The 19,663-nt window shown below is 40.8% G+C and overlaps 1 protein-coding gene across 2 annotated transcripts in view; it reads left to right on the top strand.

Moving 5' to 3' along the window:
- IFRD1 (interferon related developmental regulator 1) overlaps positions 1–19,663 on the top strand; it is a 579,560-nt gene that overhangs the window by 47,510 nt on the left and 512,387 nt on the right. Inside the window, exon 2 of one of the 2 annotated variants that reach the window (XM_044088679.1) lies at positions 17,097–17,234. The exons of the other annotated variant lie outside the window; for it this stretch is intronic. Within the exon in view, the coding sequence (XP_043944614.1) occupies positions 17,097–17,234 (138 nt within the window). The remainder of the gene's footprint in view (positions 1–17,096; positions 17,235–19,663) is intronic. 2 annotated transcript variants of the gene reach the window in all.

Consider the following 19,663-nt stretch of genomic DNA (forward strand, 5'->3'; position numbering starts at 1 on the left):
CTACTTAAGGATTGAAGGATATAACCCTGAAGTGGTTTATGAATAAAAGGAGACCTATCAAATGAAGGTCTGCTCACTTATACTCACCCAAGGTACAAAACTGTGTGATGTACCCTGCTAGATTTACATTATCTATGCATGAGAGATACTGTTAATGCCTTAGATACCTCCTACTGAGCTGGCAAAAAAAAGAACCCAAGAGTCCTTGGTTTGTATTTCTTGTATCTTTAAGCCTCCCCTACTAGCAGAGATTGAAACTGATTGATGTGACAATTCCCTTGACTGCCCTCTTGTCATGCTGTGCAGCCTTTAAAACATGTCATCTTGGGCAGTGTAAGGTAAGGGGGTGTCTGACTCCAACATTTTATTTGTGTCCCTCAGTGAGTTTGATTTCCCCCAGCCTCCATTTGCCTGTTGTGTGACCCTTGAGCAAGCCAATTAACTAGTCACTGCTTTGGACAAGTGGGGAAATTGGGCTTTACTATCTAATGCCCTTGTGGACTGCATATGAACCTAATGGTGCAGCTCCAATGTCTTGGATGAGGCAGCACAGCTCTGTATTTTGACAGTGTGAGAGACTCTTGCCCATACATTTCACAGTTGTTTTGAAAGTGACAAGAGTGAGTGCATTGACTCTGCCATTGACTAAGGCAGCTGTGGCTCTTTTTAAATGCAGACAAAGCAAAATGTAGTTTTTGCTTTTCCTATCGGGCAAGGTGGGTTTTGTGTCTTGCTTTTCTATTTCTTTGGCATACAGCAATGTAACATGAAATTCCGATTCTTAACAGAAATATTTTTATTGTAAGCCTGTTGCTAAAATCACATTTGTAGAAGTGGGAGATTGATTTCTAATTCAGTGAAAACATTTCATATGTTTATCATATTGATCACTGCTGCAGTATCCATAATTACATGGGTTATATCCTGCCAGGGATGTAGTAGACGGCAAGCTTTCAATGCTTCAGGGCACCTTCCACATGCCTAAACTGTCAGGCAGCTGATTGTGAACGGACTAAAAGACAAGATTGGGTGCGAAGCCCTTCAGGCCTTTGCCACTTGAAGAGTGTGCTTTTCTGAGACTTTCAAGGATCTATGGTCAATTTGTGCTTTCTTTGCTGGGCAGATAAATTCTCTTTGGGGAAAAAAAATTTCTTCATTTTGTTGATGTTTTATTACTTATCTTCTTCATGAAAGTTATTTTTAGAGCCAAGAATGTTTTTTAATGGACCGTTTCAAAACTGTAATTTAAACGGAGCACTTGTTTTCTGTCAGTTTAAAGGTGGTGTAAAGTAACTGAAAACATTTCTGTGGAGAAATTTTTTATTTTACTTCTGTGTGGCTGGTATAGTGCTTTAAAGTACTTTTAACTGTGCTTTTCCTGTCAAAAAAGTAACTTTTTTGAACTGGTAGTGTTGCAGGCAATTGCTGATCCTCTTCCCAGGGAAAGAGACACGTTTTTCAGCTTGACCATGGAATAGATTACCGGTCCCACAGTCGGTCCTTCTTCCAGCCACAAAAAGAAAAAAATTAAGCAAACAGCCTTTGCCACTACAGGTGGGTGACTCTGCTGTGGCCATTTGTTGTACCTCAGACCACTCGTTTTTTACTCCGGATGCCAGTGGTGTTGCACCTACAGCCAGTATGGACTAGGGGTTAGCCAAGTGCTATGCGGCTATTTGGGTCCTCTCAGTGGGCAAGGGGGAGCCATTCTGGTCATTCCTGGGGAGGGAAAAGGGAAGGTCTCCCTGCTGTGCCCATCCCTGGAGAAGCTGCTGCCACCATTAATAATACTATTAATCCCATTTTTCTGTCAAAAAGAAACAGAAAACCAAGAAGCATCTACTACTCCTCGATTTTCCTTTGGGTAGGAGTAGTTTACTGGGTTTGGCTGAAGGATTAATTCAGGCCACGGATCGTTCTTGTAAAGTAGTTCTGGTAAAAGAAATAAGGATTCCTTTTTTCCCGAACAATTCTAGACCCTGAATCGGAAGAGGAAGATGCAAGGACATTTTCAGCTTTTTCCTTAGATTTCTGAATCCGCCTCAGAGGAAACCTCCGTTTTTTGATTCTTCCTTTGGGGATATCTCCTTCTTTGAGACTGTTGCTAGAATGTGCCAGTGTTTTCAGTGGGAGAACACTGAGGTTTCTCAGTCCTTCTGAAAATACTACTAGTTGTTACAGAAGAATTTTCCAGAACCTACACCTATTCCTCCTGTTCTGCTTGCTTTTGAAGATGTGTTACTGTCAGCAATTTTCCTGATTATTCAGACAGCTGCCGTAAAAAAGAAAAAGCAGATAGGATATACAAAGTTCCTCAGTCTTTTAAATTTTTATACACTCTTCCCAAACCCGACCCAGCAGCTATATCATTTGTTGATACCACTACTGCTAAGTTAATCCCAACCCTACCCTTGTTATAAGGATGCACAAATTATTGACAGGTATGGGGCAAAAAAGTGTATACTTTGTAACTTTGATTTTCAGAATTTTGTTAGTTTGTTGTGACAAATAAAGTATGAGGACTGTTTTATCTATTTCTACTTGTAAAGAGAAATCTGATTTGAATAACTTAAATTTATTCTATTGCACAAATGACATTACTGCTTCTTGTTTACAGTGTGTGTACAACTCTGATATTTCTTCCTCATGGCCTCTGGTACTGTTTTGAGGAGGTTTGCATGGCTGCATTCTCAGACCCAACAGATGTTGTTAAAAATGAGATTTTAAATTTTCCCATGGATAGAGATTTAATGTTTGGCCCCTTTGCTGTAGAGGTGCTCAAATGTGATGAAAAGGGTAAGCTGATCCAGGGAATTTTGAAGATTTTTTTTTTAGCCCTTTTCCAAATATTCCAAGAGATTTTTTATAGCCTCATTCAGTTTTGGCAAAAAAAAAGGAATAAAAAGTCTCAGCAAAATACAGGTAAACAGGCATTTAAGAAGAACTATCAAGGGGGTTCCAGCAAGATGTCTGGAACCTCCCAAAACAAAGAACTGTCCAACAAGGTCTGACGACTGTTCAAGAGACCTTGTGAACCCCACCCCTGCCTTGGCCCTTTTTTCTTTCCAGAAATCTCCATTGTTTTATTTGGCAACAGATAGTTTCAGACAGGTTCTGAAAATCATTCAGTTGCCCACAGCAGTAGGGGAAATTCCGCCATTCTGTGTTTGTGTGTGGGGGGGGGGTAATTCCTCATCCTCCAGATCAGGCTCTATTTGCACCAGTTCTTCATCACATGCTGTCTCCAGGTAGGGAAGGATTTTTATTCAAGGATGTTCCTACTGCCAAAGAAGGAAAATTCTTTGGAGTCCAGTTCTAGATCTTTCTTTCCAAAACCTGTTTGTGATAGTTCCAAGTTTGAAATGTCTCTTCACAACATGTTCACTTCTTCTTTCAAATTTCCTGGCAACACTAGACTTAAGATGTTTATCACATCCCTATTCATCCAGGCTTCAGATGTTTCTTAATGTGATCCAGAGACACAAAACGTCATCAGTTCTCTGTCCTTCCCTTTGGGCTGTCCACTGCACGAAGAGTGTTTTTTAAAGTGTCTAGCTCACATCAGGCTACAATGTATCAATATTTTTGTATATTTAGATGATCTGTCTTATCTTTGTATAGTTGAGTGTCAGGAATGTCTCCCTTGGGTGAGAGATTGTTTATATAAGGTGGGATTCCAAGAAGATTACGTTCGTGGGATGTCCACTAGACGCATCGTTCAAAGAGCTTTTCTTCCGCAGGAAACGGTAGATCTTTATCTAGATCAACTTCTAAGGTTTTCCACTCAGATATCAGTCACTGTGAGGGCATACCTCAGGATTTTCAGTCTCATGGCATCTATGATTCTCATGATAGCCATGGTAAGACTCTGCATGAGAAAGATCCAATGGTGTCTGAAATCTGTTTGGTTGCAACATCAGAACCCTTTATCTTTTTAAATTCCAGCACTGGAGTTTGTCAGAAGAGAAATCTTTTTATAGACGCAACCGATATCCTTAAATCCATATCACCCCTTCTCCTTCCCCTGCTCCACAGCAGTCAGTCTTTCATCACAGACACTTCGAACTTTGCTTGGGTAGCAGTTTCAGGAGGAATAAAACTGCCAGAGGATGTGGGACACCAAGGACAGATGCAAACACATAATAATCAAGGAGATGCTTGTCCTGATCAAGGCACTCAACTCTCTGAACCATATTTGGTCCCTGGGACCTCTTCAAGTGGTTACAAACAATACTAAAGTCATGTGCTACATCAGCAAGGAAGGGGGAACCAGGTTGTACCCCCTTTGTAGACCAGCCATGTTAGCTTGGAATATAGCTTCACAGCACAGTCTCACTCTACAGGCATTCTGCATTCCTTCAGAGCAAAATGTGTGGCAGACAAGTTGAGGTGCACCAGGGCAGACTCTCATGAAAGGAAATTAGATCATGGGATCTTCCAAGATTTGATCTCCTTCTGGGGAGTTCAAGTGGATCTCATTGCCTCGTCTCTCAATCATCTGGCAAGATTCTGTTCCAGCACTTCATCCAAGAAGGCCTAGAAGACGGATGTCTTTTCTTTTCCTTGGACAGGAATGCCCCTGTATGTTTGTTTTTTCGACCCTTTCCACTTATATCCAAGGTTGATTCAGAAGGAATCTTTCTGGCCAAGGCAGCCATAATTCTCCCTTCTTTTGGAAATGGCCAGGGGCAGTTACCACAAGCTTTCTTACAGAGTGGATCTACTCACACAAGAACTGATGATTGATACACTCACGCATCGGTCAACTTCAGTTGACTGCCTGGATGATAGGGGCTTAATTCCTTTTAGGCACCTGTTTACTGAGGACATGCAACAGGGAGTAATGGAGGCAAGAAAGCCTGCTAATAGAAACTACATATTAACAAATGGAAAAGGTTTTCTAATTGGTGCCAATAACCTAAACAGCACCCATTCAGGGCTAATCGTTCTCTGGTTCTACAATATTTGTGTGAGATACTATACTATGTCCTTTTGTATTCCTTTACCAAGTTCCATTTATTGGCCATTTCAACATGTCAGTGCAGTCTCATGTCAAAAATATTTGTGAAAGGGGTTTTGCATAAGAGTCCTCCAGTTAAACTGGTGACCCCCTCCTCCTTGGTGTCTTAAGTTTGTGTTAGAGAAGCTAGGTTTTGCTCCATTTGAAGCAGCTAATTTGGCTGACTTTAAGTTCATAACTTGGAAAACTGTTTTACTGATTGCTCTGACCTCTGCAAGAAGGGTATCTGAGTTGCAAGCTGTTATGGTGACTCGACTTGCTCTCATTTTCCTTACAGGCAAGGTTTCTTTGAGAAGTAGTCCTTTTATGCCTAAAGTGGTATCCAAGTTTATTTTAAGTGAAACTGTCCATCTTGCCATCTTGCCATTTGCCAAACTGTCTCCCACTTCTTTCCTGAAACTAAAAATGAGGGATAAAGGATATGCCATACCTTGGTTGTCCACAGACCAACTCTGGTACTACCTTGACAGAACTACATCTTTTTTTCATTTCTTGTGAAGGTAAGTGGGGACAACCTGTGCCAAAACAGACTATTATTACCTTTTGTTATACTCGCTGTAACAAAACTATTCCAGGATGGGTCAAGGCCCACTCTACCAGGGCCTTGGCTTCATTTATGGCTGTTTGGAAAGGGGTTGGATTGTAGAAGTGTTCTAAAAACTGCTACTTGGTCCTCTGTACATACTTTTATAAAGCACTATAAGCTTGATTAGTTCTCCAGGTCTAGATCACGCTTTGCTAGGACTGTTCTCCCATGGGCTCCTGGACTCTTCTTCCACCTCCTAAATGTAGTTGGCTAAGATAGTCTACCTATATAGCTAAGTTAACTGCAGCAGTGATCAATTTGATGAACATAGTACAGTTGTGTAACTAAAACTTACCATAACTGTATATGTCCAAATGGTCACTGGTGCACTCCCCTTGCTTTTTTGTCCTTTTTTATGCTAGGGTGTGGATGTTTCTTTATTTTCTTGTTCTTAGCATTGTCCATTCAGTGCTTTGCACCGAGACTTGTCTTTTAATCAACTCAGTTCAAGCTGTCTGACAACTTGGGCATGTGGAAGGTGCCCTGAAGCTTTGGAAGCTGGACAGCTGTTATATCCTTGCAGAATATAACCCATGTAACTGTAACTAAGGCTTGTTTGAATGAACACTGTTGCATATCTATTGTGGTAAGTTGTACTTGCATAACTGTCCATATTCTGTAGTCCTATCTCACCTTCATTCTTACACATGGGTTTGGAGCCGATCCTTGGCTCCAACTCTGCTTATTACAAAGCTCAAAGTCTTCTAGTTGGCTCGTGGCGTATCCCATGGTGCACCAGTACAAGCCCCGGATCTCATTTGCCACGTCTACGAATCCAGATATGCTTCTACTTGGCCGTGGCTAAGTTTAACACTTTTTTCTATTTTTACTGTATTACAGCTTAATGTTGCAATTTATATAGCTTTTGATAGCGTTTAGTAGTATTACGAGTAGTTTCAGACTTGCTGAAGTCTTTTTCTTGACTTTATATTCTTTATTGTTGAGAACTGGTTGGCCGTTGGCCTTGTTGTTCTCATTGGTATCCTGTGTGCCAGTGTTTTTCTATTTATCGTGTGCATTTGCGCTTATTTGATATTTGCTGTGCTTATTATTGTAGAGAGTTTGGAATTTAAATCGTTATTACTTAGGTATTTAGTGTTTCCAGTTAAGGTGCGCATTTGCGCTCAATTGACCTTGTTTTTCGTGTGCAGTGTTGATTAGTATTAGAGAGTTAGTATTTAGACTTTCCTTCTTAGATATTTATCTGGATATCTAGCTATTCAGTTGGTGTAAAGGGTCTTTTGATATTTTCGACCCTTCTTGTTCTACGACTTAGTGTTTGACCATAGTTTTCACTTAGACAGTTTGGTCATTTTCATAATCCTTATTAGTGTGTGTGCTGTTTAGTTAGTAGTTTCTGACCTTCTAGTCTTTTACTCTACCTAGGTCCATTTAAGTTAGAGGACGTAGTTCTCTGCCCTTTTTTTCTCTTCCCAGGGCTAGGCCCATCTAAGTTAGAGGACCTAGTTCTTGTCGTGTTTGTGTTGTGTTTTTCTGCTTCTCCAGTTAGCATGTCTAAAGAGGCAAAAGACCATAAACCCTTAGGGTTTAAGAAATGTGTAAAATGCTCCCAGAAAATGTCAGTTACAGATGGCCATAGTAATGTATTGCCTCGGAGCCATCCATCTGCAGGAAACCTGTTTGTTTTGCAATTCCTTCAGCTCCAGAGTCCTACAGGAGCAGAAGAACAAGCTAACTTTGAAAGGTCTCCTCAAGCCTTCTTTCGAGGAAGACTTGCCAAGTTCGTCTTCTTCTTCAAAATCCCATTCATCCAAAAAAGACGAGGCTAAATCTACCAAGAGGCATTCCTCGGCGCTACCAGTTTCATGCTCTGCCGTTTGATCTCACCACAGCCCCCAGGGTGTTCACCAAATGTATGGCAGTAGTCACAGCTCACCTGAGACGTCTAGGATTCCAAATGTTTCCGTACTTGGACGACTGGCTCCTGACCGCCCCCACCAGGCATCTACTCCATTAAACCAGAGATTCCACTATCCAGCTTTGTGCTTAGTTGGGGATTACTATAAATTTGGAAAAGTCTGTCTTTATCGCCCTCTCAATTTGTGACTTTTATAGGTGCAGAAATAGAGACAGTCACCATGTTAGCTCATCTTCCTGCAGAAAGAGCACAGAACCTCATACAAGTTCTTCGTCTACTTCCCCTTCAAAAAGTAAAGGCAAAGACAGTGCTGAAACTCTTAGGGACCATGGCCTCCCACCATAATGCCAGATTGCATATGCAAATTCTTCAGTGGCTCCTATCGTCCCAGTGGTCCTTTCAACAACTGCCTTTGTCCCACCACATCATTTTAACAGAGGCTTGCAAAAAGAACCTCCGTTGGTGGATCCAACCCAACCAACTAACGACAGGCATCCCATTCCTTCCTCACTAACCTGTTGCTACTGTGACCACGGATGCCTCACAGATAGGGTGGGGGGACATTATCTAGGCACGACTGTCCAAGGCACATTGCATGATCACGAGGCTGTCCTGCATATCAGTGTCTTAGAGATGAGGGTAGTGCCTCTGGCATTGCAAGCACTTCACGACCTTCTTCCTCTTGGGACGATAGCAATCCAGTCAGACAACATGTCGGTGGTATGGTATCTCAACAAACAAGGTGGAACTAGATCTTACCCCCTTTGTCGGGAGGCTATTCGGGTTTGGAAATGGGCGATATCTTCCCAGTGCTTTCTAGTGGCAATACACATCCCAGGGACAACCAACGGACAACCAACGTGATAGCTGACAAACTCAGCCAGGCAATCTTGATGCCTCACAAGTAGTCTCTGAAGCAGGAAATAGCAGAACAGATCTTTCGCAAATGGGGGCAGCCTTGCTGCGATCTTTTTGCCACTCCGATCAACTCCAAATGCAGCAGCTACTTTTCCCTTATCCCCCTTCCAGAGGAGTCACCGAGAGATGCACTTGTTCACGATTGGCCCCTGGGACTCCTTTATGCTTTTCCCCCCTTTCCTCTCGTATCCAAGGTGATTCAGAAAGCGAAACTGTTGGGAAGCAAATTGATTCTCATCACTCCTTACTGGCCTCGTCAGATTTGGTTCCCCTTTCTCCGGCCTCATCTTCTAGATGATCCATGGACTTTGGACCCAGTGCCAGATCTCTTCACGCACATGTCAGGCTCTCTTCACCCCAGCCTCCATATGCTCAACTTGATAGCATGGCTGCTCCAGTTCCATCCCTAGTCAGGCTTCATGATTTTTCATCCGCTGTGACCCACATTCTCACATCTTCTCATAAACCCTCCACTAGAAAGTTATACACTAGCAAATGGAGAAGGTTTTCTATCTGGGCTGAAGAAAGGAATGTTGACCCTTACACTGCATCCATTCCAGTGGTTTTAGAATTTTTGTCTGAACTTTTTCACCAGGGATCTGCTGCTGCCAGAATTAGGATTCAGTTGGCAGCAATATCAAATTTTCATTTGGGTCAACATGAGTCTTATCTGATGTCACACAGATTGTGTAAAACCTTCCTTAAAGGTACTACTTTGCTGAGACCTCTCTTTCAGAAACCGGTAGCTTCCTGGGATCTAAACTTCATCCTGTCCAAAATTAAGTCTCCACCCTTTGAACCTGCTCATTCGTGCCTGTTGAAGTTTCTGTCTTGGAAGACCTTGTTTCTAGTAGCCATCACATCTGCTAGATGAGTATCAGAATTATAAACATTGTCTATCAAGCCCCCTTATCTGATAGACTCATTCTACACGATCCCAGCCTATATCTGCAGCCTTCCAAGCCAGGGTTCCAATTGATGATAACATTTGTGCAGCTGTGACCTGGGCTACCCCTCACACTTTTATTGCTCATTACAAATTGGACCTGACCTCTAGAGGTAGAGCCTTCTTTGGTTCCACGGTACTCAGGAGTATCTTTCCGTGAGCCACTTAAGAATAAGGTGCTAGGGACGCTATCCCATGTGTAAGAATGAAGGCGAGATAGGACTACAGAACATAAAGAAGTCATGTACTCGCCATAACTTTCCATGTTTGTAGTCCATCTCACCCTTCATTCTTACGAACCCACCCTCCTACCCCTGTCCTGGAAGGATCTGGAGACAGGATAATTTTTCCATAACAGGTGGAGACCTTTCATTATTGTTGTTGTTCTTTCTGGATAACTTTAGTTCTGTCTTTCTATAGTTTAGCAGCAAACAAGATCTGGGGATTGTGCTGGTGCACCATGGGGTACCTACCTAGCCATGAGCCAACTAGAAGACTTTGAGCTTTGTAATAGGCTGAGTCGGAGCCGAATGAAGGGCGAGATGGACTACAAACATGGAATGTTATGGTGAGTAAATAACTTCTTTTTTCTTTTGGTCAGCCTGCTATTCTTAGGGCATTGTCCATCTCTGCAATTCATGCTCTGGACTCTCCCTAGATCTCTGGAGCTGACCGGGATAAGAAAGAAGTGTAGATCGTACTGGAGGACATATGTCTTATACCACAAATATGCTGGCCTCCAAGTGTGAGATATCCATCTAGCCTGGGGAAGGAGGGGTGAAAAGCTGTAGAAGTAGGTCAGATGTCAAGACTTCAATGGAAGTGAACATGTTTAACACCTACAACTGGAGTAAGTTCCTGACACAACTGTATTTGATAGTGAATCCAGTTTCCAGGAGTCTGTTGTGAAAGCTTCCAGATGCAAATTGCAGTGCACTTATGCGAATCCCTTTAAAAGGGGGTCATCAGACTGACTGGCACTGAAGTCTGTTTTGTAACACACCATGCCACAATTATATTGGCTTATAATTTTGACAGACAACATCTTAAATGGGGTCTTCTGTTCTTTCTTCTAAAACCCTCACACAGGAATTTCTTAAACCTAACGGATCAGCTGATCCACTCTGGTATGCTCCCTGTGGCTTGGCTTGGGACAAATTCCTCTTTTTACAAAGGATGATGGGTTTGTACATATAGAAATACTAACAGTCATATTAATGGGCATTTCTTCCAGGTCACTATACATCAGGGATACTGCAACTCAAACATGGTGTGTGGTATAGATTGCCCTTGTAACAAGTGTTACATAGAGCAAACTGTATGTCAGGCGAGATATACACAAGTACATATTGGAAATCTCAAAATAGTATCCTTTAGTACTCCTGTAGCAGTGCATAATATTATGAACTTGCATGAATTTAGACTTTTACATTGTTTTAATATGTACCCGTGTCACATCCTCAGGTTCTATAGAAGAAAGCCAGATTTCTGTTTAATTGACCAGAAGGTATATCTGCTTAATATGAGGTATTCAAGTATATTCAGATATAGATGTGCATGTTGTGTTTGTCTGCACATTACAGATTTGCTGATTTCATTCCGTTATTTATCTGGGCATATAACTTTGATAAGGACAAGCAAAGAAAATAGTTTGCATAAAATGTCTTTAGGTATGCAGTTTTTTATTGGTTAATGTCTGCAGTGGAGAATATAAATACCACTTTTATTGTTTTGATGTTCATGCCTTAGAAGGCTAAAACTTTGACTGGGTAGATTTTACTTTATCAATGAAGAAATATTTTTGCCTTTCGGCTGCAGTTGGACTTTGGACTTCTAATATCATGTATTAGTTCATTAAGATACACCGAACAGAACCCTTGACAAGTGTGTGCTCAAGTGTCTAATGGGGCTGGTACAACTGCACTGAGTACAAATTCTGCAGCATGATTGTCAGAAAGGCTTCCCTAGTTATGTCATGCTGTTCTTTTACTGCTGGACTTGCACTAGCTGCCAGCCAAGATCCATGTCATAACAGTACTGGTCCCTTCAGAACCTGGATCTTACTTTATTTAAAAGACCTGAAGTGCCCTGTGTTCTAGCTAGCCTCCTCAGATTGTCAGGAGATGAACAGCTAGTTGTTTAAGGACTATTAGCATTTTCTAGCAGATTATCATTTGCATATGTTGATAGTTTTTTTTGGAATTAGCTTTGTTCCTGATTTTAACTTATTTTTCTTTTTTGTGTCACATTACAGTGTATCATCTTAAATTGAATGCCTGCATTTCTGTTACCATGTTCTTGGTTTCAGTATTTCACTGACTGTCACTTTGCTCTCTGTTGTTGTGTATAGTTTTGTATGCTTCTTTAACATGTTATATTGGTGGACCTTTTCTCCGTAAGCCTCTGATGAAAAGGGTTCTTTTACTGCCCAGTCAGACTTTCGTGGTAACCAAATGCAAATGACTAAATTAAATATGGAAGTATAATTGACACTTCTTCAGTAGATTTCTGAATTACCATCTGTTCACACAGTTCTGTCTAAAGCCAGCCTGGGGTTTGGGATTTTTTTTACGTTTAAAAATCTTGTTGCTCACTTGCATGTAATTCTGTTTCTTTTAATGTCTGTGTGATGGCCCCTCTTTACCCCAGGCCAGTAATTAAGGAGCCTTAATCCTCACCACTGACACTGACAAGAGATCGTCTCTAGGGACAGGAATGATTTACACAGTATTTTCAAATGCATCTCTTGGATCAAGCACAGTTTTCCCCAAGAGCACACTGGGAACATGTCCCAGACCTGGGACTGGACTATGTCTCTCTCAGATCCCAAACAAAACTCACTTTGGAGCACTGTGTCCCAGTTCCAAGTAACTGGCACACCCACACCTGGGTCTTTGATTTTCTCACGCACACACACACACACACACACACACACACACACACACACACACACACACTCTCTCTCGGGAAATTCTGGAACATACACTTACTAGCTGTGCCCCTTTCTGTCCAGACAATAAGGTAACTATGCTGCCACCAATCAAGTCACTATCAGGCTGTTACAAGGGTATCCAATTATAATGAGTAAAATCAATGCAAATGTAAATGGTAGAGTGTGACCCAAGTAGCAAGGCTTTTCGGAGTGGCCAAGCCATCACTAAAATAAACACAGGTACTCTCAAGATGTTAAAAGTAATCTCTGAAAGGCCAGCCACAATCAAAAGTATAAAAATATTTAATCAAAGGTAAAATAGAAAACATGAGACTATTAAACATTAGAGTTTCAGTCACAGGAGAAATAAAAGTAACACAGTTGGACAGATTCAAGCAGATGCAGTAAAACAATATTTAGCTAATTTCACTGTACTTCCTGACTGTATAAAGAAAAATTGGCTAGCTAACTTAATTCCACAAGGCAAGATGAGATGCTGAAATGCTTTCTTCCACTAGGCAAGGTGATGAGCTTCCAGCTTACACTGATCTGAACTCAACAAACTGAACTGTGATAAGACATAGATTTTTATATCTGGTTCCAGAGAAAACAAAACAAAAACAAGCTGTGTGAGTTCCATCCTCTCAGTGCTTGTTATAGAATGGCATCACATTTAATCACTGTACACACTTGGAGCTTTTCTAAGATCAGTTTCAGTATTTGAAAATTATAAAACAATTTCAAAAGCTTCTACTCTTCCCTTCCAGAATTCTTTGTTGAAGCACAAACATTTTATCAGTTGTAATAACACTGTTGATACGTTTTTAACATAGGCATGTGCACAAGTCAGAGTAATAGTCAAATAACACAAAATTATTTACAAAACTCCAGCTAGATATGGTGGCATATGTTACACATTCACTGCCCTATTCTTCTGGCACAGATGGCAATACCTTACATCGTCACAGTATGCATGTGCACTGGTGTTAATTTTAATATTGTACATTGATTGCGTTCAGGTAGTTTGAAAAGTTCCTTTAAGCTGCTTCCTGTGTTGTATTCTTAACACTGTCCTTCTTTAGAACTGTCTTCACTGTTTGCTTTTCTTCATTAGTATCTTTACTATTTGTTCCCCAACATTATAGTACATCTAAACAGGAATGCATGTTGAAATTTGCCATTTTCATATTCTGGTCCCAGCTGACACATCTGTCTCTGTGCTGCAGTGCCATCTAGCATACATGCATGCCTGATGTTTCCCACACACTACATGACTGCATTGAGTGTACAGTCTGTTTAATATAAACAGAAACACGTTGCATTATCTTTCTTAAATTACATTGTCGCCTCACAGTAAGACGTTGTCCTGTTCGATGCTCAGCTAGAGAGTCTTCTGTGTGGAGACACACGTGAATGAGCATACCTCCGTTGAAGGTTGTGCGTCAGGGCCGGCAACTCGGCACATAAAAATCTACTGCCAATCATTAGCAGACTGGAGTTCCGCTGTGGCGACCCCTAACCAGGACAAGCCGAAAGACGCAACAACTCTTTTTTTTTTTTCTCTCCTGATAAAATTTGCATATGTGTATTAGTCATTCTGCAGCAGTGTATACTTCTTTGCATGGCCATCCATTGGTTGTTTGAGCTGCCAGTCATTGGCCTTGTAACATAGACTTCACAGTGCAAGGAGAACAGTTTGGATGAACTGTAGAGTATTTCCTTACCCTGAAGTATTATAATAATCAGCTGCTACAGAAACTTTAATGGAAGAATGCGTATGTATATATTTGAGCTGCAGTTATTGAGGATAACCGCTTTCTGTGAGATAAATATGTCTGACAACTTTTTTCTAGGATTTTATTTTTTTCCCTAATGCTTTTTTGTTAATCATCCTAGCAGAAGGAAGAATGTTTTTATTTTATGATGCTTCATGTATGACGTTATGGTTCCTAGCCAGTAAGTTTAAAGATAACCAATTTCACCATGTTGTGTGTTGATTTCCTTGTCAAACAGATCTCTGCTAGCAAAATGGCACATTGAATAGCATTGTTAGCATGTTTTTTTTCCAGATATTACTGTTTCCTCCTATGCCGTAAAGACCTGTGGCAGGTGAATTTAAGTTGTCATAAGGTGCGTGTGTGTCAGTCACAGAAGAAAGGCCTGGCAGTCCCTTCCATTTTTACTTGTCTGGTAAACTTTGTAGATGGTGGCAGTTGTTTATGGGGTCACTGTAGAGGTTGGCTGTAATTTGATAGTATAAGATGGATGGAGGAGTGTCCTTTCATGTTGTTAGTAGAGATTACAGTTAATTCCAGACAGTCTTATGGAAGACCACGATTCCTGTTAGACGATGCGCCACGTTTTTCCTGCCAGTCTTTTCTTTCTCTCCACCCCCCGGAAGCTCAAAAAGTAAGGTCTTCTACAAATGAAAGGATAATATTAGCTCTTATTTGGCACTCAAAGAAAAGACCTTCAGCATACTGGGCTGGTGTCATTGCCAATGAACTAGCAAGAGCCTTTGGACAGATGGGTGCTTAGTGTTCCCGTAGGAGCTTTATCCATTATCGTAGGAAACCTTCAACATGATTATTAAGGTCAGAGATTCATCACTAAAATAATACAGGGCATAAGTAACATGTCCTTTGCAGACCACCTCAAGACCTTGTCCCTATATTTTGTCTCCTGAGGGGAGATTTATGCCTGGTATTTTGAGACCTCACCCTTATTGACTTTTTTCATATCTGAAAAACAAACAGCACCAGAATTATCCATTCTAAAGACTTAAACCTTGCCCGTGATTTAAAAAGGACCTGCTCGAGAGACTGGTATGTATCCCAGAAACTACTCCTTCTCTGAAATAGGCTCCAAATCCACATGAACCAGAGTTTCTCCCTAATCCAATTCGAATGTAACTTGGACAAGTGGACGAGGAACAGGAAATTCATCCCTGGTTTGGCATCTGTGTCTAATGGTTGCACGCAGCCTGTAAATGTCTCATCTCCTAGGCCCTTGCTTGTAAATTTTTAATCTCTCAAGCCTCGTTCATGATTGTGTTTGCAAGAACTTTTTCAGAGCCAACCATTCTGAAGAAGTTCTTGTATACACAAGCAACAAAAGTGCTTTCCTTTTAAAGTATGTTTTGTTTTGCTGGTCTTTTTTGGACATTTATATTATAGAGCTGTTTTGCATAGTTTTCTAGTTTTTATTAGCTCTACTGCTTTTTCCACTTTTTTTATGTTATGGTGCATTGATGACTTGTGACAGAATGGCGTAGCTAGCCCTGCAAAATGAAGGACGAAGACTAAAGTGGCTGTTGAAAGTATTGCACAGTCGCTGCTGGTGCTGTAGATTCTAAATGCGGTAAAGATGTCCAGTACTATAGTATGATGTATCTAACCTGTGGGGTGCAAGAGTTGCTTGTAAAACACCTAGTGGTCTACACTCATTTGTGTGATCAGTAGTGTTGGACTACCTGGCTTTTTCGTGGAAGAAAGACTTGCCAGTATAAGGAAAACTTTCCCTTTTCTGTGATGGTGTGACCTTGGGGTCGCAATATATAAATAGCAGGGGTTTGGGAGTGCAGGAGCCCCCTCCCCCCAAAAAAAAAACATTTACCTTTTTTCATCCTGAATGCTGTTCATTTTCAAAGGAGTTCACTCGTATGTGATCTGACTTCTCTGAGGTGATCACAAATGGGTAGTGAGTGTCAGAGACCCTACTTTATGTACCACAGTTTTCTTGAGAAGGTTGAAGTGTCAACACGTGCTAGGGTTGCAGGGAGTGATTAACCTTATGACACATCATGGAATGGTTTTCAATTGTTTTTGAAGAAAAAAAATTGAGTTTTGGTTCTTGGGACTTTAGTTCCAAAAAAAAATCTTCCTTTTACTATCTGATTAAATCTTCCCTTTACTATCTGATTTTTCAGTCATGTTTGCCAGAAAAACAAAAATGGAGTCCATTAGCTGCCGTTATGGTTTGCACATTATGCAGGTATACTAGTAACAATTATTAAAAGCAGAACTGATTCCAGTCCTGAAACTTCTCCTGACTGTTCCCTTCTAACAGCAGTCCTTTGTTCTCAGTCTTATAGCACATTTTCAGTCCTCTGTATTGACTCCCTTCCCTTTACCAAACTGAATCAAGATGGATCGATAATAATATATTTGTTTGCTGATTCTGTGGTATCTGTCATTTGCCAGAATATTAGATTTAAGCAGATATACCAGCCTGCTGTGTGGAGCCCTTTCTCTAGTCTTCCTTTGTATAAATGGTTTCTGGTGTTTCTAATGGTTGTGAGTAAGTAATCTGAAGACATTTGACTTCTAGCTGTAAGGATGCAGATAATTGCAGAGGGAATTTAGGGTCCCTTGGTATCTAAAGTTTATTTAACAATATTAACAAATTTAGGGTCCCTTGGTATCTAACGTTTATTTAACAATATTAACAAATTTAGGGTCCCTTTGTATCTAAAGTTTGTTTTAACAATATTAACAAATTTAGGGTCCCTTGGGATCCAACGTTTATTTAACAATATTAACAATAATGAAGTTAAAGTGGTTATAGGGTACACCCTTGAGGGCAATAAACTTTGTACTTGCCTGCAAGAGGGGTATATTGTTAGTTATTCTGAATCACTTAGCTAACTGGGTGTAGACTCTGGTATCTATATACACAAATGCAGCAAATTAGGGTTGTAAGCAGGAGCATTTTTTTTTATATTAGAGTTTCGGCTACTATAGTCGGTACTATCGTTTTGTGTATTTTGTTCTTCCCAATTTCCTCTGATATCTAAAGCACCCTTTTTGTTCACAGCCAGTACAGATTCACAGATCAAGTGCAGCTCTCACCGGCAGCATTCTGATAAAGAAAAAGAGGCATGTGAAGACATAACTGAGGGAACAAGTCGCTTGGAGTCCTCTACGACTGCCAAATGCAGGCCATACAGGCAAGGTATTATGTTAGCCTTTATTGAATACTTGTTTGAGGTACAACATGCATAGATGCTTCATGCAGTATTAAAAAATGTACCTTTATAAAACAGGGAGCCTTTGATGGAAAATGCTAAGATAATCGGCACCTGCATTTTACTGCTGTCCCATAAGGAACTGCTATTTCATTGTTTGATAGAAAAAAATTGGGGCAGCTTTGTTCTCTCCCGAAGTACCTCTTCATATTAGGACAGGGAGGCACAAGCAGAAGTGTCATGGCCGTCATTTGGTAGGGATTAAGATTCTTTATGCTTGTAACTCATTCCTTATGGAAGTTTAATAGGCGCATTTCCAAAGCAGGGTTTGCAGTGCCAGTCTGGTGGTGTACACTTGCTTCCACACTTTGAAGCAATTTTCAGTTTTGCTGTACCATTTGGACATACAGGCACCAAGCATTGTTTTTGTTTATTTGGAACACTTAGAACTGATGTATCATCATATGAGAGAAGATTTGTATCTTGTAGGAGAAGGTATAACCTCAAGCGCTGGTGTTCTGGGCTTCCACTCATGCCTGGAAAAGAAAAAAGTAATTTTCCGATTGTTAGTCAGTTTTTTGTAGCTAATTTATTAGTGCACTTTGTGCCTCATTTGTCTAGGTTGTTGTGAGATATGCAGATGTGTCAACTGTTCACTGTGTAGATGTCACTGGTTTAAAGATTAACTGTAGTTACTGTGGTCCCAAAACAATATCCTCATACAATCAGTTATGATCTCCACCTTTTAGAATGACTTCCAAACCCAAGTGCCTACAAATTCCCCTTTTGATTTCTCACTGCACGTAATTTCTGTTTATTTAGGCCTGTCACATGACACCCAGCAGTGTTAATTTTGTCATGAGTCCAGTCAGTCAGTGATGTGACCTGTTGAATATGTGATATGTGAAGTTACATAAACCTGTCTTCATCAGATGACAAAAAACTAAGCTGAAGGTTAAACCCTCTTCACCTGGTGGTAGTTCTTATTGCTCCAAAGATTAGAAGGAGGCTGTTGAAAATGTGGTACATGGCATCTTCCTACTCCAGAGGTAATTTTGGCCCAACATTGACCCAAGCACTGCAGATTTAGCCTTGTCTGCCCCTGGTCCCTTAGCATTTGCCAGTGGTGTTTTGCAATCATAAGTAGGTGCCCATATTCAGAGTATAGTTGTCAGGGCTATTATGCTGTGGGTGCAGAATATAGTTGGTTTTTGTTATTGCTCTGCAGCAAGCTGATGGCCTTGCGGCTTTTTTCCACAGAGCCTGATAATTTGATTGCATGTGACATATAAGTTGTTCTAGATTATTTATTAACATTTAAAGTAAAACTGATGGCATCAACCCCACCATACATCCTTGAAGTGTGCCAGAGCAGGTCCAGCTTTCCAAATGTCCACAACTAAACCTCAGTGCTTTGACGACAGCTTGTCCATTCTAGTCAAAACTCTCAGTCCCTGCCTGAAAACTTAACTGAAACATCAGAATACGCTCACTTTTCATGTTTAGCTGACATTCTTGGCCAATAACTTGCATCTCTTGCTCGCTCTTTGTACTTTATATTCCCCCCAAAGCATGTTTATTTTCTTGCTGATGATTTTTGCTTTGGCTGTTGATTTATTATAATGTTTCGGAATGTTTTGTAAATTAAATCCTGTTAAGTAACCGTATTGCCCAAATGTGTTCCTCATTATCCCACTATATGGGATATTGCATGCCCAGAGTTGGTTGTCTAGACAGTATTCAAAAGCTCTAGAGTGCCTTCCTCCTTTCCATATGCACCATACATCCAAGAAAACAAGAGGGTGTGCTGGTATAAAGGCAGTCTAGCCTGATGTAGTACGAGGGTGTGCTGGTATAAAGGCAGTCTAGCCTGATGTAGTATGAGCGCCAACATTCAGAACTTTCTTACAATTGAAGATGAAGATACCAGTTAGACTCTATCTTCACTCTGTCATCAGTGGTTCATCAGTCAGCTTGTGCAATTTTTTTTTTCTGGCAGATAATTACTCATTTGTGGACTTTCCTTTGTTGTTTCTGTGAAAAGCTGTTGCTCTTCCTTTGTCCTAGATATAAACAATATCTGTGTGCATAGCAGATTGCTTTTTTTTTTGCTTGGGGGAGGGACACTCTGTTTTGTTTATTGTTTTACCCCAAAAATGAATAGGGGTTGGCACAACTCCCTAAGTCTATACTTAGATAGCCAGTGGTCTAAGGCCATTGCTAAACTGATGATGGACTGTGGATGTTGATACCGCGGACATCCCTCTTCCAGCTACCAGTAAAAAGAAAACTGAAAGGCAGGTCCTGAAATGGCTTCTGCTGCATCCTGTAATTTCTGGCTTTGACTCTCATCTCTACTGTTGCCATATTGGACTCCTTAGAAGAAGTAGACGAATGGTCTAACACCTCTGGTGCT

This window comes from Protopterus annectens, chromosome 11.part0, assembly GCF_019279795.1.
Source record: "Protopterus annectens isolate FY-2018-M chromosome 11.part0, PAN1.0, whole genome shotgun sequence".
Classification (NCBI taxonomy): domain Eukaryota; kingdom Metazoa; phylum Chordata; order Ceratodontiformes; family Protopteridae; genus Protopterus; species Protopterus annectens.